Source organism: Aquarana catesbeiana, unplaced genomic scaffold (assembly GCF_042186555.1).
Source record: "Aquarana catesbeiana isolate 2022-GZ unplaced genomic scaffold, ASM4218655v1 unanchor232, whole genome shotgun sequence".
Classification (NCBI taxonomy): Eukaryota; Metazoa; Chordata; class Amphibia; order Anura; family Ranidae; genus Aquarana; species Aquarana catesbeiana.
This window is the reverse complement of record NW_027362660.1, coordinates 586,359-609,071: the sequence shown is the minus strand read 5'-3', so window position 1 is coordinate 609,071 and position 22,713 is coordinate 586,359. Positions and strand designations below refer to the sequence as shown.

General features: G+C 46.6%; 1 protein-coding gene across 1 annotated transcript in view; it reads left to right on the top strand.

Moving 5' to 3' along the window:
* The first annotated feature begins 2,519 nt into the window (after positions 1–2,519).
* The window catches only part of LOC141121795 (uncharacterized), a 329,972-nt gene continuing 309,778 nt past the window's right edge, over positions 2,520–22,713 (top strand). Inside the window, exons 1-2 of the mRNA XM_073611515.1 lie at positions 2,520–2,621; positions 20,132–20,260. Coding sequence (XP_073467616.1) covers positions 2,535–2,621; positions 20,132–20,260 — 216 coding nt within the window. The 5' untranslated portion in view covers positions 2,520–2,534. The remainder of the gene's footprint in view (positions 2,622–20,131; positions 20,261–22,713) is intronic.

Here is a 22,713-nt window from a genome sequence, read left to right as displayed (position 1 = left end):
TGGATCTGCAGGGAACATCATCTTGAGCACAAAGCACTTCATGTTGTATATGAATTTGCACATGATTCTGTGTATTTAATTTATTGACAAACACAATAAGATCAATGAAGTATCTTTATATATGAATGTCTCCACATATTTTAGTGTATTGGTGATGATTTATGTGCACACACAATAGGACAGCGCTGTGACACATAATGCTCTTCTAGTTGATAAAGGGAATACTTACCTTTGTTACAGCAGCAGTCCGGTATAAGTTATTTCTGTAGGTATTTGAGTTGTTACACATAGCGCGGGTTTTATTCTATTTATATTGGTGACATAATTGCCCAAATCTGGGGATCAGGAGCCATTTCCACCCTTTACTCTCGGCTGGGGTTCTTTGTATCCATATAACAGATGTTCTACATGACCATAGTTGCCAACATTGTAAAAAAAAATGTGGGACACTTTTGTGGCTGTAGGCGGAGCCGTACAATAATTAGGGAGTGGGGCATTCATTTGTAGGCGTGGCTTAGGAAAAATATACACGTGGCGAAAAATGGGCGTGGTTTGCATGACATAGTGGACGTGGCTTAAATGGGCATGGCTCAAGAGGGTGTGGTTAGAGTCTGAGATGAATGAGGGATGGAGAGGGAAAGGGGGAGAGGGGGAGAGGGAAAGGGGGAGAGGGAGGGAGGGAGAGGGGGAGAGGGAGGGAGGGATGGAGGGACAGCAGCCCCAGATCCTACACAACAATAGAAATATGTGTATTCTAGAAAGTTTAACAATCAGCAGATAAAGATACTCCAAACACCTGGTGTTAGCACTTCAATTATCCCGGCACCATGGTTGTTATGGTGTCTGGATGATTGAAGTGCATTAATCCTATTATTATATTGTAATATAAAATGAAATCATTCAACTCACCATAATGCAGAATCAGTGGGATCCCTGAGCGTGTCACTAGCCACGTTGCCTGCCACCAGCCGTCCGTCCTTGCGTCAGATGTCCCAGCAGAGTCCGTCTTTGCATCAGGTGTCCCAGCAGAGTCTGTCCTTGCATCAGGTGCCCCCAGCGGAGCCCCCCTTATATCAGATGTCCCCAGCGGAGCCCCCCCTCACACCAGGAGTCCCCGGCGGAGCCCCCCTCACACCAGGAGTCCCCGGCGGAGCCCCCCTCACACCAGGAGTCCCCGGCGGAGCCCCCCTCACACCAGGAGTCCCCGGCGGAGCCCCCCTCACACCAGGAGTCCCCGGCGGAGCCCCCCTCACACCAGGAGTCCCCGGCGGAGCCCCCCTCACACCAGGAGTCCCCAGCGGAGCCCCCCTCACACCAGGAGTCCCCGGCGGAGCCCCCCTCACACCAGGAGTCCCCGGCGGAGCCTCCCTCACACCAGGAGTCCCCGGTGGAGCCCCCCTCACACCAGGAGTCCCCAGCGGAGCCCCTCCTCACACCAGGAGTCCTCAGCGGAGCCCCCCTCACACCAGGAGTCCCCGGTGGAGCCCCCCTCACACCAGGAGCCCCCCCTCACACCAGGAGTCCCCGGCGGAGCCCCCCCTCACACCAGGAGTCCCCGGCGGAGCCCCCCTCACACCAGGAGTCCCCGGCGGAGCCCCCCCTCACATCAGGAGTTCCCGGCGGAGCTCCCTTTCACACTAGGTGTCCCCGGCAGAGCCCCCCTCACATTAGGTGTCCCCAGTGGAGCCCCCCCTCACATTAGGTGTCCCCAATGGAGCCCCCCTCACATCAGGTGTCCCCGGCGGAGCCCCCCCTCACATCAGGTGTCCCCGGCGGAGCCCCCCTCACATCAGGTGTCCCCGGCGGAGCCCCCCCTCACAGGTGGCCCCAGTGGAGCCCCCCTCACATCAGGTGGCCCCGGTGGAGCCCCCTTGCATCAGGTGTCCCCAGTGGAGCCCTCCTTACATCAGATTCCCACAGCGGTGCACCCCCCACCTCAGAGGTGTCATAGTGTAGTAGTGTCCGCCGGCCGCATGGCTAGAACCCCCGCCCCTTTCCATAACAGACTGGCAGCGGGGCGGGGGGTAGGCGGGGCAATGCAGAGTGGGGCGTAGGGTGGTCGGCGACGCAGAAGCTCCGTCTAGCCCCCCCCAGCCGTCTTCCTGAACTTCTATAAAATGGCGGCCGGCGGAGACAATGTCTCCACCGGCCGCGGACCTCTAGCGGCGGCGGCGAAAATCGTGAAGAACCGGATTTCTCTAGACATTTACCGGGACACCACAAATTCGGGAATGGCGTCTAAGTCCCGGGAAATCCGGGACAGTTGGCAACTATGCATGACTAAATCTGCAATCAATTTTACTGCAAAATCAAAGGTGCCAAAATGTCTCCCCCCCGAGCAGTAATATATTTCTATCCCCCTTGGTGGGAGTGGAGATGACCCCATCTATAAGGATATACAGTCCATACACACACAGCACAAGGCCGTGTTCACACTAAACAGACGTTTCCCGGAGATGCAGTTCCTCTGAGCTCCACAAGGTGGTGAGCTCACCTCTACCCAGACAGGAAGTCTCTATGGAAGACAGGAAGTGATGTCAGGTACAGACAGGAAGTTCCGGGTGAGAGGTGAGTTTGGAAGAATTAGAGAGAAAACATTGCTGGAAGTGGCAGCAGAGGAGGTAATAAGATCTTATTTTCTATTTACACCCAGTAACCCCCGTCATGTCCGTCCTCTTCCTCCATAGTCACTGTGATGTCTTTTATCTCCAGCAGATGATGATACACACATATATAGTGTGGAAATGTAGAATAACCCCGTATATTACAATGAGGGAATTTATGGTCTGTACCACGAGGGGAGTTATTGATGTCAGTAAATGTCGGTTCCAGACATTGTATGTGGGGGGAATGAAATGATAATTAAAGGTTGGGATTAGGGAAGATTTCTGTAAGATTTTACACAGGAATGATCAGCGCCCCTCCAGAGACACTATGATGAGTCTCACAATAGGAGTCTGAAAGGGACGGGATTTTGGGGGGATGAGATGTGAACCTGGAATGGGGGGAGGGCAATTTTATCAAAAAGACTTCCCACTATCCACTGTAGTATCTGCAGCCAGGACCCTGGCGGTGGATTAGCTCTTCTGCTCCTTATGCCGCTAGTCCCCATATACTGCTATAGAGGTGTCTATTGGTTCTCAGGCACCATGAACTCTGTGGGACTACAGGACCCAGCACACCTATCATCTACAGCCAGGGTATTTCTAAGTAAGTGCTGCCAGGTTACCCCAGGAGTTTTCTGACACTTTGTTATCAGAAAGTTTTATTGGAATTATCGTGTTGTGAAATCAGATATTTTATCCATAGTGCAAGCTCTGCCCGAATATTTATTATTTGTAGATTAACCCTTTCAGGGCCAGAACATTCTCTTCATTTTAGAGTTAAGTTCTAGTAATTTGTGTTATTGTGTCCCTGATCACCTCCACACCAGTTATTGTGTCCCCGATCACCTCCACACCAGTTATTGTGTCCCCGATCACCTCCACACCAGTTATTGTGTCCCCGATCACCTCCACACCAGTTATTGTGTCCCCGATCACCTCCACACCAGTTATTGTGTCCCCGATCACCTCCACACCAGTTATTGTGTCCCCGATCACCTCCACACCAGTTATTGTGTCCCCGATCACCTCCACACCAGTTATTGTGTCCCTGATCACCTCCACACCAGTTATTGTGTCCCCGATCACCTCCACACCAGTTATTGTGTCCCCGATCACCTCCACACCAGTTATTGTGTCCCTGATCACCTCCACACCAGTTATTGTGTCCCCGATCACCTCCACACCAGTTATTGTGTCCCCGATCACCTCCACATCAGTTATTGTGTCTCTAATCACCTCCACACCAGTTATTGTGTCTCTAATCACCTCCACACCAGTTATTGTGTCACTGATCACCTCCACACCAGTTATTGTGTCCCCGATCACCTCCACACCAGTTATTGTGTCTCTAATCACCTCCACACCAGTTATTGTGTCCCCGATCACCTCCACACCAGTTATTGTGTCTCTAATCACCTCCACACCAGTTATTGTGTCCCCGATCACCTCCACACCAGTTATTGTGTCCCTGATCACCTCCACACCAGTTATTGTGTCTCTAATCACCTCCACACCAGTTATTGTGTCTCTAATCACCTCCACACCAGTTATTGTGTCACTGATCACCTCCACACCAGTTATTGTGTCCCCGATCACCTCCACACCAGTTATTGTGTCCCTGATCACCTCCACACCAGTTATTGTGTCCCCGATCACCTCCACACCAGTTATTGTGTCCCCGATCACCTCCACACCAGTTATTGTATCCCCGATCACCTCCACACCAGTTATTGTGTCCCCGATCACCTCCACACCAGTTATTGTGTCCCCGATCACCTCCACACCAGTTATTGTGTCCCTGATCACCTCCACACCAGTTATTGTGTCCCCGATCACCTCCACACCAGTTATTGTGTCCCTGATCACCTCCACACCAGTTATTGTGTCCCTGATCACCTCCACACCAGTTATTGTGTCCCTGATCACCTCCACACCAGTTATTGTGTCCCTGATCATCTCCACACACCAGTTATTGTGTCCCTGATCACCTCCACACCAGTTATTGTGTCCCCGATCACCTCCACACCAGTTATTGTGTCCCTGATCACCTCCACACCAGTTATTGTGTCCCTGATCACCACCACACGAGTTATTGTGTCCCCGATCACCTCCACACCAGTTATTGTGTCCCTGATCACCTCCACACCAGTTATTGTGTCCCTGATCACCACCACACCAGTTATTGTGTCCCTGACCACCACCACACCAGTTATTGTGTCCCCGATCACCTCCACACCAGTTATTGTGTCCCTGATCACCTCCACACCAGTTATTGTATCCCTGATCTCCTCCACACCAGTAATCGTGTCCCTAATCACCGCCACACCAGTTATCGGGTCCTTTATCATCACCACACCAGTTATTGTGTCCCTGAAAAATGGGGTAAAGTCTCCATCAAAATCCATACCAGACTCCCATCCAAGCATGCAGCCCGTGCACCCCCTCCTGAACAATACCAGACCACATGCCATCAACATGGGGGGCAGGAGAGCTCCCCCAAAGCACTTTATCTCCATGTTGATAAGGGCAAGAGCCTCTTCCCCACAATCCTTTCCCAGTGGTTGTGGGGGTCTGCGGGTAAGGGGCTTATTGGAATATGGAAGCCCCAGGGGGGCCCCCAGATCCCACTCCCCCATGTGAATAAGTATGGGGTACATAATCCCCCTACTTATTCACCAGAAAAGTGGTTACTTTTTTTTTTTTAATCTGTTTGTTGAAGTATTATACATACAACAAAAGAAAACAAAAGTAAGCAAACAAAAACACAGCTTAGAATGAAGTTTAAGGGTGCAGCCCACAAGCGTGTAGTACATACATTACAGAAAAACACACAGCCAGTTAAATTAAATAAACGTCCTCTGAAGAAGATACAGCATCAATCGCGAAGAACACCAGCCGCCACCCCAAACAGAAAAAAAACCTGACCCACACCGATGCTTGAATAATGAAGTCATTTGGTGACCCTGCCCTCTTATGACATCATCAACCCAGCATGCCATGGTCAGTGGGGGCTTAGTATGGATTAGGACCCCATGCTGTTCTTTTTTCTTAATTTTTAAATGCTGGCAATTCTTTTGTTTACATTCTGTTATCAGTGGGGAATCCCGCTGACAGCAGATGACTCATGGTTGTTAAGAACATGGCAGCCGTCCAATCATTAACAGCCATGACAGTTACTGGCTGTTAAGGACGCCGGCGGCCGCCTACTCCTTAACAACCAGCTATTTACTGCTTGTTAAGGACACTGGTTATCACCAGCGTTAAAAGTACCGCAAGCTTTAACTACTACAATACCACATCCCTTAATAAAAGAGCTCATGCTGTATTTTAGTTAATTGTTTTGATCGCAAAAATAAATAAATGTAAAAACGCTAAGCTGTGTTTTATACCGCTTAGTGAATTGAGCCCAATGTCCGGTGTATAATCAGTTCAGACAATGAAAAACTCTCGCATATTTGGTATCGTCATACTCAGAAGGAGTATGTTTTGGGGTGTAATTCTAAGTATGTCCATGCGGTGTGTGAGAAATATCTTATTAAACTGACAAGTTTGTGTTGGTAAAAAAAATAAATTTTCATTTTCTTTCCTGCATTCTCCAAAGCCTTGTATCCAAAAATGACATTTTCAAAAAAACTAATTTTGCTTTTCAGAAACCACCTGGAGGTGTTTACTTTCCAAAATGGGGTCATTTTGTGGGTGTTTCTGCTTTGCGCTGTCCTGGCGCTCCAGGGCCTCCAAAAATGTGATAGGTAGTCAGAAAATTAGACGTGTAATTTGTGCTCCTTGAAAGCCCAAAGGTGGTCATTGGATTTTGGGTCCCTCTATGCATCTGGGCACATATTGTATGTGGTACAGTCATATTTGGGAGGCATAGCAGAATGTGTTTTGGGGTGTAATTCTAAGTATGCCTAAGTTGTGTGTGAGAAATCATTTGTTAAATAGAAACTTAAAAAAAAAAATTCTTCATTTAAAAAAAATACAGCTTAAAAAACTCATTATACCTCTTACTAAATAACTTGGATGGTCTACTTTCCAAAAAGGGGTCATTTGGGGGGGGGGGGTATTTGTACAGACCTGGCATTTTAGGGCCTTAAGAAATTAGATCAACCGTCAGTACATCAGGATTGATCAATTCTCAGATATACAGTGCTCGGCATAAATGAGTACACCCCAATATACAGTGCTTGGCATAAATGAGATTTGTCAGAAAACCTTTAATTTCCTTTGAGAATCAACATTTTCTATGGGACACTATACCACAAAATACTCCCACAAATGCGGCCCATTGATTGCAACTAAGATTCGTTAATTTGCAGGCATAAAAAAAGTATTTTTCCTAAAAAAAATTCATTCAAGACCATGTTGCAAAAATGAATACACCCCAATGAAAGCCTTAGGAGCAAAGCTAAATTTTAGACATAAAAAACCCTAATTAACAAGAATTCAACTACAAGTGAGTCTAATTATTAATTAAACAGGTGTCCAGCAGACAGGTGATTATAAAAGGGCATTACATAACAAATAAAACCCCTTCCCATTCAATGCTATCAGCAATGGCACCACATGGAAGAGAAATGTCACAAGGCCTGAGAAAGAAAATATTTTTTTTTAGACAAGAAAGATGGCTACAAGCAGATTAGTAAAGCTTTACTCTTCAGTCCGAATACTGGAGCAAAAGTGATACAAAAGCTTCATGTTCGAGTCGAACCCATGTTCGACTCGAACATCGGCTGTTCGATCGTTCGTCGAATTGCGAACGATATGGGCCGTTCGCGCCAAATTCGTGTGGCGCGTCACGGCCCATAATTCACTGCGGCATCGCAGTGCACTGCTTGCTGATGATTGGCCAAGCATGCACTATGACCCGCATGCTTGGCCAATCACAGCGCCGCCTTAACAGAGAGCCATAATTGGCCAAAGCCAAGGAGGCTTTGGCCAATTATGGCTCAGGGGATTTAGTACACGCCCCACACTATATAAGGCCGCCTGCACGGCGGCCCTGTGCAGTGTGTTCAGGTGTGCTGAGAAATAGAGAGAGAGAGAGAGACAGTGTCATTTCATTTGAGTTAGCTAGATTAGGCAGGACAGTCAGTCAGTTAGCTGCACTTAAAGTGTATTGTCTATATATATGCATCCCAGGTGTTGCATATATATATATATATATATATATATATATATATATATATATATATATATACACTGTATTCAGTTTAGCTAGATCCGTTCCTGTTATCTTCTAGACTATTTACATTTAGTGCAGTGCGTCCTGCTCACAGTGTTCAGCTAGATCCGTTCCTGTTATCTTCTTACTGACAGGCAGGCTTGTCTTGTTACAGTATTTTGAAGAAAATTACTGGTGTTCTTTTGATCCTATTAGTACCACAGTCAGGCAGCTAGACTATTTACAGTTAGTGCAGTGCGTCCTGCTCACAGTGTTCAGCTAGATCCATTCCTGTTCTCTTCTTACTGACAGGCAGGCTTGTCTTGTTACAGTATATACAGCTACCTGAAGAAAATTGCTGGTGTTCTTTTAGTGCATTTACATTTAGTGCAGAGCGTCCTGCTCACAGTGTTCTGCTAAACCTACAAGTTAGTGGGGTGCGTCCTGCTCACAGTGTTCAGCTAGATCCGTTTCTGTTATCTTCTTACTGACAGGCAGGCTTGTCTTGTTACAGTAAATACAGCTACCTGAAGAAAATTGCTGGTGTTCTTTTGATCCTATTAGTACCACAGCCAGGCAGCTAGACTATTTACAGTTAGTGCAGTGCGTCCTGCTCACAGTGTTCTGCTAAACCTACAAGTTAGTGGGGTGTGTCCTGCTCACAGTGTTCAGCTAAACCTACAAGTTAGTGGGGTGCGTCCACCTCACAGTGTTCAGCTAAACCTACAAGCTAGTGGGGTGCGTCCTGCTCACAGTGTTCAGCTAGATCCGTTTCTGTTATCTTCTTACTGACAGGCAGGCTTGTCTTGTTACAGTAAATACAGCTACCTGAAGAAAATTGCTGGTGTTCTTTTGATCCTATTAGTACCACAGTCAGGCAGCTAGACTATTTACAGTTAGTGCAGTGCATCCTGCTCACAGTGTTCTGCTAAACCTACAAGTTAGTGGGGTGCGTCCACCTCACAGTGTTCTGCTAAACCTACAAGTTAGTGGGGTGCGTCCTGCTCACAGTGTTCAGCTAAACCTACAAGTTAGTGGGGTGCGTCCACCTCACAGTGTTCTGCTAAACCTACAAGTTAGTGGGGTGCGTCCTGCTCACAGTGTTCAGCTAAAGCTACCTGTAGAAGGTTGGTGGTGTTCTCATACTACAGGCAGGCAGTTAATTTTGCTAGCTGCAGTATCAGTACACATATATATATATATATATATATATATATATCCCAGCTTAGTGCAGCCACAGGCCATTAGTATGTCTGGAAGGCCAAGAAGGAGAGGCAGACAGTCACAAGCCAATAAGAGAGGGCAAGCTGGCTCTGTGTCTAGTGCTGGTCGTGGAGACGGTGCATCCTTATCAGCACGTGGCCATGGGACACGCTTGGCCTTTTTTTCGGCAGCTGGCCATGTTGAGCCGCAACATGCGGAAGACTTGGTCGAGTGGATGACCAAGCCGTCCTCATCCTCCTCATCCTCTCTCACCCATGCCCAGGGTACTTTGTCTGGCAAAGCAGCGGCCTCTTCCCTCGGCTCAATGTCATCAGTGACTCCTTCCCTAGCCCCACCATGTCCTCCTGAGGAGTCCCTCGAACTGTTTGACCACAGTTTTGGGTACATGCTCCAGGAGGATGCCCAGCGTTTGGAAGGCTCTGATGATGATACTGAGCTCGATGAAGGCAGTAACATGAGCACGGACAGAGGGGGTGCCCAAGAAGGACAGCAATCTGGCAGTCATGCTCCCCCTGCTGCAGCATACTGCCAGGTTTACTCCAGTGATGAGGAGGGAGGGGATGATGAGGTCACTGACTCAACGTGGGTGCCTGATAGGAGAGAGGAGGAGGAGGCGGCACATCGCCGAGGCAGGATGCCCTCCAGGGGCCAGCCTAAGGGCAGCACATTGACTGCATCACACCCCAAAGCTCCACATGTGCAGGGCGCTGCAGTCTCTGCGCGTTATTCAAAAAGTTCTTTGGTGTGGGCCTTTTTTGAGACGAGTGCATCAGATCGCACCGCTGCTATTTGCAACATATGTCTCAAGCGTATCTCGCGTGGCCAAAACATCTCCCGCTTGGGTACCACATGCTTGACCAGACATATGTTGACCTGCCATGCAGTTCGTTGGCAAGCGTATCTAAAAGACCCACACCAAAGAACAAAGAGGACCTCTCCTTGCTCCTCATCAGCTGAGATTTCCAACCCCACTAGACCTTCAGTCCTCTCTGAGACCTGCACTGAGAGGAATGAAGGTGTAGAATTAGGTGTGTCACAGCCAAGTACTTGTGGGCAATCTGATTTTGGTACACCGACGTCAGATTGTACCAGGCAAATTTCCCTGCCCCAGCTGCTGCACCGCCGAAAGAAGTTTGCTCCCAGCCATCCACATGCCCAGCGGTTGAATGCTAGCTTGGCAAAATTGCTAGCACTTCAACTGCTGCCTTTTCAGTTGGTAGACTCTGCCCCCTTCCGTGAGTTTGTGGAATGTGCGGTTCCTCAGTGGCAGGTACCCAAACGCCACTTTTTCTCATGGAAGGCGATTCCGGCTCTCTACCAGCATGTGGAAGGCAATGTCCATGCCTCGCTGGACAGGGTGGTCAGCGGTAAGGTGCATATTACCGCTGACTCATGGTCCAGCAGGCATGGACAGGGACGTTACCTAAGTTTCACGGCGCATTGGGTGACTCTGCTGGCAGCTGGGAAGGATGCAGGACAAGGTGCAGTAGTGTTGGAGGTTGTTCCGCCACCACGCCTCCAAAATGCTAATGATTGTGACACACCTCTCTCCTCCACCCCCTCCTCTTCTTCTTCCTCCATGGCCTCTTCCTCGGAACCAGCGGTGCTCCGTAGTCGTTCAAGGGGCTACGCAAGTACGCAGGCCAAAAGATGCCATGTGGTGCTTGAGCTGGTGTGCTTGGGGGACAGGAGCCACACTGGGGCAGAGGTTCTGTCAGCTCTGCAGGGGCAGGTTCAGAGGTGGTTGACGCCACGCCAACTTAAGGCAGGAATGGTGGTTTGCGACAATGGCACCAACCTCCTCTCTGCCCTCCGACAGGGACAAATGACCCATGTGCCCTGTTTGGCTCACGTCCTTAACTTGGTGGTGCAGCGGTTCTTGGGCAGGTACCCGGGCTTACAGGATGTCCTGAGGCAGGCCAGGAAAGTCTGTGTGCATTTCCGCCGGTCATATAATGCCAGTGCTCGGCTGACGGACCTCCAAAAGGAGTTTAACCTGCCCAAGAACCGCCTAATCTGTGACATGCCCACCAGGTGGAACTCAACGTTGGCCATGCTGCAGCGGCTGCACACGCAGCAGAGGGCCATCAATGAGTACCTGTGCGACTATGGCACCAGGACAGGGTCAGGGGAGCTTGGTTTTTTTTCCCCACGCCAGTGGGCCATGATCAGGGATGCATGCACTGTCCTGTCACCATTTGAGGAGGCCACGAGGATGGTGAGCAGTGACAGTGCATGCATCAGTGACACTGTCCCCCTTGTCCACCTGTTGGAGCACACGCTGCGTGGAATAATGGACAGGGCACTTGAGGCAGAACAGAGGCAGGAAGAGGAGGACTTCCTTAGCTCTCAAGGCCCCCTTTATCCAGACAGTGTTCCTGCGTGCCTGCCGATCACACAGGAAGAGGACGAGGAGGAGGAGGAGGAAGATTGTGTCAGTATGGAGGTGGAGCCTGGCACTCAGCAGCAGTCTTTAAGGGATCAGTCCCAAGAAACACATGGACTTGTACGTGGCTGCGGACCATGTCGTCCTTAGTGACCCAGAGGACTCCGGACCGAATGCCTCAGCAAACCTACGCTGCATGGCCTCCCTGATCCTGCAAAGCCTGCGTAAGGATCCTCGTATTCGTGGTATCAAGGAGAAGGACCAATACTGGCTGGCAACCCTCCTTGATCCACGTTACAAGGGTAAGGTTGCGGACCTTATCTTGCCATCGCAGAGGGAGCAGAGGATGAAACATCTTCGGGAGGCCTTGCAGAAAGGTCTGTGCAACTCGTTCCCAGAGACTGGGAGGTTACAAACTCCTGTTTCTGGACAACGTGTTGCTGAGGCTTCGGTCAGTCAAAGAAGGAGCGGTGGAGAAGGTGGCCGTCTGACCGATGCGTTCAGACAATTTTTTGGTCCGCAGCCCCAAGGTATGATCGGTTCCAGCAACCATCACCAGCGTCTGTTTTACATGGTGCAGGAATACCTAGGGGCAAGATCAGACTTGGACACCTTTCCCACCGAAAATCCTCTGGGTTACTGGGTCTTGAGGATGGATCACTGGCCAGAGCTTGCACAGTATGCAATTGAGCTACTGGCCTGTCCTGCATCCAGCGTTCTTTCGGAACGCACATTCAGTGCTGCTGGAGGCGTGGTAACCGATCACAGGGTGCGTCTGTCCACTGACTCGGTCGATCGACTGACCTTCATAAAAATGAATCAGTCTTGGACCACCACCAGCTACCAAGCACCTGATGCTGATGTAACCGAATAATTTTTTTTAAAATCTCAGATCCCTTCAAAGACTGCCTATGCTGATGCTGAGTGACTATCCCTGAGTAATTATCCTCTTCCTCCTCAATCATCACGCTGATAGCTTGTAAGAACATTTTTGGTTCTGGGCGCCACCACCAGTGCCTAAGGCACAATTTTTCAGCCCCTGTTTAACAGGGGCGTGTAATTACAATTTTTGATGTAATACTTTGCAGCAGGGCTCGTTCCTGCATTCCAACTAGAGTGTCTGTGAGGGGTTGCAGTGTCGTGGCACCAGCACCAGTGCCTAAGGCCCATTTTTTCTGCCCCTGTTTAACAGGGGCGTGTAATTACAATTTTTGATGCAATGCTTTGCAGCAGGGCTCGTTCCTGCGTTCCAACTAGAGTGTCTGTGAGGGGTTGCAGTGTTGTGGCACCAGTGCCTAAGGCCCAATTTTTCAGCCCTTGTTTAACAGGGGTGTCTAATTACAATTTTTGATGCAATACTTTGCAGCAGGGCTCGTTCCTGCGTTCCAACTAGAGTGTCTGTGAGGGGTTGCAGTGTTGTGGCACCAGCACCAGTGCCTAAGGCCTAATTTTTCAGCTCCTGTTCAACAGGGGCATGTAATTACAATTCTTGATCTAATATTTCACAGCAGGGCCCTGTGAGGGCTTACAGTGTTGTGGCCACAGCAACACCTAAGGCCCAAATTTCTGCTGAGTATATAGGGCAGGACCCTACTTTCAAACAACTAACTTACAAACGACTCCTACTTGCAAACGGAAGGAGACAACAGGAAGTGAGATGAAATCTACCCCTAGGAAGGGAAATTCTCTCCTGTAAGAGTTAATATGGGAAAAACATTTCTCCTTTCCACTGATGCTTTCCAATCCATTGGGACAAAAAGTGAGGTGAAATCTTCTGAAGAGGAGGAAAGACAGCAAAACAAATGTCACAGGGGTGATAACCCTTCCCTATGTTTTCCAAAAAGCTTAAAAAAGATTTTTTGGCTGGAGCTAAACACGTTAAAAATGTACCCATTCAAAATTACAAAGAGATTCTACTTAACAACAAACCTACAGTCCCTGTCTTGTTTGCACCGCCTGTATACTGCTGTTCAGAGTATATAGGGCCTGGTGGTCCCACACCTTTCCTTATTTTAATTTGGGTGTGGGGTTCCCCTTAATATCCATACAAGACCCAAAGGGCCTGGTAATGGACTGGGGGGTACCCATGCCGTTTGTCTCACTGATTTTCATCCATATTGCCAGGACCCGACATTACATTAAACCCGCAAGCAGTTTTAAATGAGATTTTTTCCTTTAAAAATGACATTTGGTGCAGGGACTGTTCTAAACACGGGAAACACGCGTCACTTTACAGGCATACTATAGACACCCCTCAGGTACGATATTTAAAGGAATATTTCACTTTTTTTTTTTTTTACTTTAAGCATCATTAAAATCACTGCTCCCGAAAAAACGTCCGTTTTTAAAAGTTTTTTTTGCATTGATACATGTCCCCTGGGGTAGGACCCGGGTCCCCAAACCCTTTTTAGGACAATACCATGCAAATTAGTTTTTAAAATGAGCACTTTTGATTTCGAACGTTCGAGTCCCATAGACGTCAATGGGGTTCTAACGTTCGTGCGAACTTTCGGTCCGTTCGCAGGTTCTGGTGCGAACCGAACCGGGGGGTGTTCGGCTCATCCCTAGTAACCAGGATGGAACTGCAACCATCTCACAGAGACGTCCAGGTCATCCACAGAAGTTATCACCTCACCAGGAACGTCTTCTGATGAGAAGGGTTGAAGAAAATCACTGTGCAAGTTCACTGCAGTTAGCTAAAGAAGTAGAAAGCCAAACTGGGGTGATTGTTTCCCATGACACAATACGGCGTACACTGCAGAGGAATGGCATGCGTGGGTGTCGTCCATGGAGGAAGCCTCTCCTAAAGCCCATGCACAAAAAAGACCAGCTAGAATTTGCCAGGGCCCATGCTGAAAAATAAGAGGACTACTGGGACTCTGTACTCTGGAGTGATGAGACCAAAATAAATGTTTTTGGAACGGATGGCTTCAAAACTGTATGGCGCCGCAAAGGTGAGGAGTACAAAGAAAAATGCATGGTGCCTACTGTGAAACATGGTGGTGGCAGTGTCCTTCTGTGGGGCTGCATGAGTGCTGTTGGTGTCGGGGAGCTGCACTTCATTGATGGTATCATGAACTAACAGATGTACTGCTCTATATTGAAAGAGAAGATGCTACCATTACTCTGTGCCCTTGGTCGTCGTGCACTTTTCCAATGTAACAATGATCCAAAACACAAATCTAAGGCCACTGTTACATTTCTGAAGAAGAACTGGGTGAAAGTGGTTCAGTGTCCGTCTCCTGATCTAACACCTTTGGAGAATTCTAAAAAGATGAGCATCGCTCTCCATCCAGCAGCCAGGGTCTAAAAGAGGTCTTTCTTGAAGAGTGGAATAAGACCGATGTTGCGAAATGTCACCAACTTGTTCATTCCATGTCTAGAAGACTTAGCGCTGTCCTTACAAATCATGGAGGTAATACAAAATAATAGATGTAGTAGTTTTTGTTGTGGGGTGTATTCATTTTTGCATCAACTAATTTGAGTAAAACTGAAGATTTTGCAATCTAAGTTATATTATTAACCTGACTTTCGTGTAATCAGCTAAACAAATGTTCTATAAAACTCAGTTTTGTCACAATGTTGGAAATTTGAATTGTAAGCATCCACCCAGTAAGGCCCAAGGGTTGCCAACATCCCAATTCAAGGAACCATATAAAGAAGGTACCCCCCCAAAAATGTACTCTGGGGACTTTAAGGGCAACTAATAAGCAATAGATTTATAATAATATACAAATTGTATTAGAAATGTAAAAAATGTGGTGCATACATCACCATATAGCAAAATACATAAGAACAATAGCAGACTTGGATCATATGAATATATATATTCTCTTGGTATTGAGACCGACGCGTTTCAGGACCGATAAGGAGTCTTTTCTTCAGGGGCATTCCATACACAGTGTTTTTACTATAAAATATTCTAACATGAAACATAACACAGATTAGAATCAAATTACAAAGATAAAGGAAGAGGAGCATCGTTGAAAGCAAGTTTTGAAAGAACATACCGATCAAAAATGGTATCTGCGCTTTGAGTGCCACCAGATACCGAGCAAAGGATTGGAAGTGCTCTGGTATCTCACGGGAACCCTAATGGACGGTACAATTGGAGCAATCTTTATCTCTTTTGAGTTTTGTGAACATCCAACCATAAAGGAGGAGGTATTTCAATAAACAACAGACTTTAACAGTTTAGTTAGAAGTGTATCCACATGCCCCAGAGGAACCATTAGTAACTTTGCGTGGTTTTAGGCAGTGTATTTAGTACTATACATTATTTTATATTATTTGGAGCATAAATCTCCATTTTGTTACATTTTTGGTATGGGGATGTTTGTCAGCAGAGGGCGATGTATTATCATCCACCCTTACCTGTAGTCATGTTCCCAGTAAGTAATAGGTTAGTTTTTCTCCCCGTATTGTGTATATGTGTGTGTGCATCTACACCCACATATATCAATCCCTATTGTTAAATAGGTAGAGCTTTTTCTATGTTCCCTGATTATTGACAGAAACTTTTGGCAATCTCAGTATTTAAAAAAAATACAAATATCAATATAAGTATAAATATTTATTTATTTTATTTTTTTTAATTTTAGGTACTTATATAGCGCTGTCAATTTACACAGCGCTTTACATATACATTGTACATTCACATCAGTCCCTACCCTCAAGGAGCTTACACTCTAAGGTCCCTAACTTACATTCATACATACTAGGGACAGTTTAGACAGGATCCAATTAACCTACCAGCATGTCTTTGGAGTGTGGGAGGAAACCGGAGTACCCGGAGGAAACCCACGCAGGCACAGGGAGAACATGCAAACTCCAGGCAGGTAGTGTCGTGGTTGGGATTCGAACCAGCAACCCTTCTTACTGCTAGGTGAAAGTGCTATCCACTACACCACTGTGTCGCCCTGTGGTGGAGCCATCACAGCAGTGAAATGGAGCCATCACAGCAGATCATCAGCTCCACCCATGCCAGTCACCAGTGCGGCATCAAACAGCCTTCACGGGTACCTTTCATTCATCTGTTGCATGATATATAGATGTGGAGTAATACTCCATACTAACCTCCTAATCTCCAAGTAATGGAATGTTTGTCAGAGCCAGATAGGATCAGGTTTGCCTCATGGTGGGGTAGTAGTGAGGATAATGGAGGATCCTCTATTTATAAATGTCCCTATAGGGACGCCCGCGCGTGCACACTCGAATAGTGCGTCGGCTTGCGTGCGGAGTTATAGGGGATTCCCGTCATCTCCTGTATGGGCATTGCTGTTCAAGAGTGTGGGTGGGGCCAACGATCACCTTGTGCGTGGCGTCAACGGCATCTGTTGCCGCCGACGTCACGTCTTAGTGTTGGCAACGGTAGATGCAGTGTGCTCCGGATAGGGTAGCGCGTCATCAGGGTAGTGACCCGCCCCAACCCATGACGTCCACCGGCTCCTCCCCCCTCTATCTGCACACCCCCACACCAGGATAAGGGGGGGTGAGATCAGCTGTGACATGCGTCATCGGAGGGACATCGTATCCGAGTTCACCATGTCTGACAGCTCCTCCCCTCTCTCCACCTACTCCTGTATCAGGAGAGAGAGAGAAAGAAAGGAGTCACATCTTAAGACGTCATGTATGAGGCCCGCCCCAACTTGTGACACTCTCCAGCCACTCCCTCTCCCTCCACATCTCCCGTGCAGTTGAAGGGTGGGTCTGAGTGTGTTGGGCTGAGCCTGACATCTTAATGCAAAACCCGACATCAGTCCTAAATGGATGGAATTAAGTCCTCCGGCCACACTGCCTCCACTGGACTGCAGCCATGTGCAATCACATGACCAGCACCAGCCAGGGCAGGACCAAACAGCCATCCTGTCAGGGCTGGGCTCAGCCCTTCCTTCTCTGAGCTGGCTGCTCAGCTGTCGAATAATTGCCAGTGCCTATCTCTCCACAGTTACTCAGCTGTTGATGATATCCTGCTTGTCAGTCCTGCCTACTTAAGCCGTCCTGTCCAGAGGAGCTCTGCCTTCGCCATGGTCGACATCACAAACTGAGACACTGTCCTGCGATCCTGTTCAAGACTTGCTTTGCTGACATCCCTTCTGGCTTCAGATCCTGCTTGCTGTCCCACTACATTGTTCCCTGACTTCTGCCGTGGCTGACTATGCGTTCCAGTTACTGAACTTTGGCTATGTTTTGACTACGTTTGTTCTTTTTACTTTCATTATTAAACAAGTGATTTAACTGTACTTCTGTCTCAGCCTGATTTCTTGGTTTCTGACAGTAGGCGAAGGCCATGAATTCAGCTTGCTTTCTCCTCTGCGCATCCTTCCATGTTGCCTGACTCTTTTGCCTGTGCCTTCCTACCAGGTTGTGGACAGGGTCTGGCTGTCATCTCGCAACCTCCGACTTAGTGTTCCCTCACTGAAGTTCGCACCTCGGTTTATTGGGCCTTTCCGTATTCTCCGCAGGATTAACCCAGTGGCTTACGCATTAGACCTTCCTTCTAATATGCGTATTTTGAATGTATTTCATGTCTCCTTATTAAAACCTTTTGTTCTACAACCTCTTTACCACCTCGGTACCACGTCCTCACCCTGTATTGGTTGAGAACCTTGAGGAGTATCAAGTACAGTCCATTGTTGACTCCCGTAGGTTCCGTGGGCACATACAGTACCTGGTGCATTGGAAAGAGTATGGTCCGAAGGAGCGCTCTTGGGTCTCATCCTCAGACGTACATTCCCCTGTCCTCTTCCGTGATATGATTCCATAGACGTTTCCCCTCAAGCCTGGTGGCCCCTAGAGGGGGAGGGTTCGTTGAGGAGGGGGTACTGTCAGGGCTGGGCTCAACCCTTCCCTCTCTGAGCTGGCTGCTCAGCTGTCAGCTAATTGCCAGCTCCTATCTCTCCACAGTTACTCAGCTGTTGATGATATCCTGCTTGTCAGTCCTGCCTATTAAGCCGTCCAGTCCAGAGGAGCTCTGCCTTCGCCTTCGCCTTGGTCAACATCACAGAAACGGAGATGCTCTCCTGTGATCCTGTTCAAAACTTGATTTGCTGACATCCCTTCTGGTTCCAGATCCTGCTTGCTGTTCCACTACATTGACCCCTGACTTCTGGCTTGGCTGACTATCCATTCCGGTTACTGAACTTTGGCTATGTTTTGACTTCATTTGTTCTTTTTACTTTTATTATTAAACAAGTGTGATTTAACTGTACTTCTGTCTCGGCATGATTTCATGGTTTCTGACATATCCCATGTCTACCCATCCAAACCAGAAAACACCACACATATGTATCCATAACAGGCCCCAGTGTAATTCACAGCAGCATCCCTACATTATTACTCATCATCATAGCAGAAAATAAAGTGATCCCATCATATCCCCCCAACAAACAATAGGCCAAAACATAGCAACTCTCGAAGTCAACAGAGGGATCAGAAGTTCGCACACTCATAGGCAGCCCATTTATTGATCATTTACTTCCACACTTACTTCCAAGGTATTATACGGCCACCACTTAGAGCCATAGAAGGAGACCTATTGCGTATGTCACATTCAATTCCAAATTTAGAACATATGTAATTTCTCGAACACTTCATATACCACATACTTTATTTTTGGCACATTATAAAAAAAAACTACATGAATTCTTGCAGTATGGTCATCTACTATAAATCCCTTTCTCAAACTCCTGATTCAAAGGCTCCCAGGAATGATCTGTAGCGAGGTTGGCTATTCAAACCTGGTGGGGAGGTGGCATTAAGCTCCATGATCCAGCGAGCTTCACGCTGCAGCAGTAGCTTATTCTAGTCCCCTCCTCTCAGATTGGGATGGATGCGATCAAACTTGCTTCCAATGATGCTCCTGTTCTTTTGTCTTTGTAATTTGATTTTAATCTGTGTTTATGCTTCATTTTAGAATATTATATAGTAAAAACACTGTGTATGGAATGCCCCTGAAGAAAGGACTCCTTATCAGTCCTGAAACGCGTTGGGATCAATACTAAGAGAATATATATTCATATGATCCAAGTCTGCTATTGTTCTTATGTATTTTGCTTTATGGTGATGTATGCACCACATTTTTTAAATTTCTAATAAAATTTGTATATTATTATAATTCTATTGCTTATTAGTTGACCTTAAAGTCCCCAGAGTACATTTTTGGGGGGTAACTTCTTTATATGGTTCAATGTTGGAAACTGTTCTTGTGTTTATTGAGATATTGATTACAATCTTACTTTTCGCATAGGGTTGTACTCATTTATGCTGAGCACTGTATATCCCATAGTGTGTGGACTCTATAACTTTCCTACAGACTAAATAATATACGCTGATTTGGGTTATTTTTACCAAAGAAATGTATCAGAATACCGTTTGGTCTAAATTTATGAAGAAGATTATTTATTTGCAAAATTTTATAACAACATTTTTTTTATTTTTTTTTTCAAAATGTTTTAAATTTATATGGCAAAAAAAATAAATAAATAAGTATTAAATATCACCAAAAGAAAGCACTATCTGTCTAAAAAGAACAATATAAATATCATTTGGGTTCAGTGTTGCATGACTGAGTAATTGTCATTCAAGGTGTGAAAGCGCTGAAAGCTGAAAATTGGCCTGGGCAGGAAGGAGGTGAAAGTGTTCGGTATTGAGGTGGTTAAATGTACAGCAACCCTCCTATTACCCCCTCACATCCACATCCTATTATTGTGTGACCAATACCATCCAAATAATTCTTATTTTCATTTCCCAAAGTTATCCGTCTACAAGGAGACCTGTATAGATCAAATGATGGCACCAATGAGGATGGAGGAGGACCGGAGTCACATGACTGAGAAGATACTAAACCTCACCCTGGAGATCATCTACCTGCTGACCGGAGAGGTGAGGAGGATTCTGGGAGGTCACATGACATCACTCTTATCTCTATTAATAAAACACAGACCTGAGCAGAGAAGTGAGGAGGATTCTGGGATTCTTTTTTTTTTTAATTTATTTTTATTCAAATTTTCCTTATAGGACGCAAAGACATAAAGACATATACAAATTGGTTGTCTAGCTTGTACAGGTAATATCGCAAGTACATCAGGTAAAAAAAAAAAAAAAAATGAAAGTGAAAGAAAAAGAGAGGAATACATCCATGCAATACAATTTTAACATGTAAGTGAAAAGGGGATTTTTGGAATTTTTGGGCCGCCCCCCCACTGCCTATAAAGGCCTATACCTATTAACTAGGAATTACATTTAATCGTCGATTCTTGGTATCGTAACTGAGGCTAGTCCAACATTAGTAAGCAATGTTCATTTCCTCCAGCCACCCACTCCAAACCTTATTAAATTTCAATTGGCAGCCTCTATTAAGATAGGTATCTTTATATAGTGGAAGATTATCGTTAACCAAACGTTTCCACTGGACATTTGTGGGGGGATAGGGCTTCTTCCATTGAAATGTTATGGTTTTCCTAGCGTAAAATAGAAGCAAGCCAATCATCGTGCGTTTAGCTACAGCAGGAACTAATTTTTTTATAAGGCCCAACATACAAATCTCCATAGACAGTGGTAGATTAGTGGATGCAATTTTATTGATTAGGCCTAGTACCTCCCCCCAGAATTGTTGTATCTTTGGACAATGCCAAAAGATATGGGAAAAATCTCTGGGGGTGTAGCTACATCTCCAACACTTAGGGGAGTGGGCAGGATTTATCAAATGAAGTCTGTGGGGAGTGAAATACGCCCGGTGGACTATTTTAAATTGGACTAACTTGTCACGTATAGAGACTAGCGAACTAAAAGGGAAGTCCCAAACACCATCCCAATCTTCGCCACTCAAAGCTGGAATGTCACGCTGCCAACGGGACAAAAGGCCGTCCAACGGAGGCAAGGACTCATAGATTAAATGCTGATATATGTGAGATATAGGTTTTTTTGTACAACCGGATCTAAGAGTAGTCTCCAGTTTAGACTGTATTAATATACAGGACGAACGTGGGAATTGGGCTTCGAAAGCATGCGAAAGTTGAAGATAACGGAACTGATAGTGCTGCGGAAGATTATACTGGGAAGAAAGCTGACAAAAAGAAAGCAGTGAGGTGCAAGACACCACTTGTGAAATTAATTTTATACCATATCTAGTCCATATCTGGGGGTCAATAGATTTGTAAAAATGTGGTAAATTGGGGTTTAGCCATAGGGGTGTATTAGGGGAAATTCCCATCTGGCTGTGTTTTTCAATAGCCAAGCCCATTTTCCAGGCCCGTAAAGTAGTAAGCATAGACGGAGTTAATAAGTGTGGGGCACATGGGCCTCTGTAAATTAGGTATTGAAGAGATTCCCAGGAGCCTGCCACAGTGGCCTCCAAAGCGGAGGCCACATTGGTTTTATCAGGATTTAGCCACCAGACCACTGTCACCAGCTGTGTCGCCAAAAAGTACTTATAGCAATCTGGAAAGGCCATACCACCCTGCGATAGTGGCCTCATTAATGTAGTTAACTTATATCTCGGTGGTAAGGAGCCCCAGAGAAACTCTGAAAAGCGTTGGTTTAGTTTAGTAAAGAAGGATTTAGGAATCCACTGCGGGGAATGGCGGAATAAATATATGAATTTGGGGATGACCTTCATTTTAAGCAAGTTGACCCTTCCCCATACCGATAGGGGGAGATTATTCCATGCCTTGAGTTTAGCTTTCATATCCCCCACTACCGGATCCAAGTTTAATTTAAGAAAATCTGAGGCTTGTGCAGAGACACAAACCCCAAGATATTTAAAGGAGTCAACCCACTTTAATGGGCTATCTGGAGAGGATGTCAATTTGGCTGCTTGATCTATTGGAAATAGAGTAGATTTTGGCCAGTTTACCCGGAGGCCCGTTACCATGGAGAAAGTGTTGAGGAGTGACAGAGCACCCTGAAGTGATGGACCCACGTCCCCCAAAAATAAAACCATGTCGTCAGCATACAGGGCTACTCTCTCCTCCAGCATGCCTATCCTAAGCCCCTTAATATGAGGCGATGTACGGAGAGCCTCTGCAACTGGCTCTATAGCTAGAGCAAATAGAGCCGGAGAAAGAGGGCAGCCCTGTCTAGTTCCCCGAAACAGTTGAAATGGAGTTGAGAGTCTGGAGCCCAAACGAATCGATGAAATGGGACACCTATAGATCACCTGCAACCATGATATAAACCGTAGTGGAAAACCCATTCGACGTAGAGTCTCCCACAAAAAGGGCCACTCCACAGTGTCGAATGCCTTTTCTATATCTAGTAGGGCAATAGCTCTGGTACCGGAGTTATTGTGTTGGGCATGAATATTGGTAAAGAGTCTCCTAAGATTAACGTCGGTT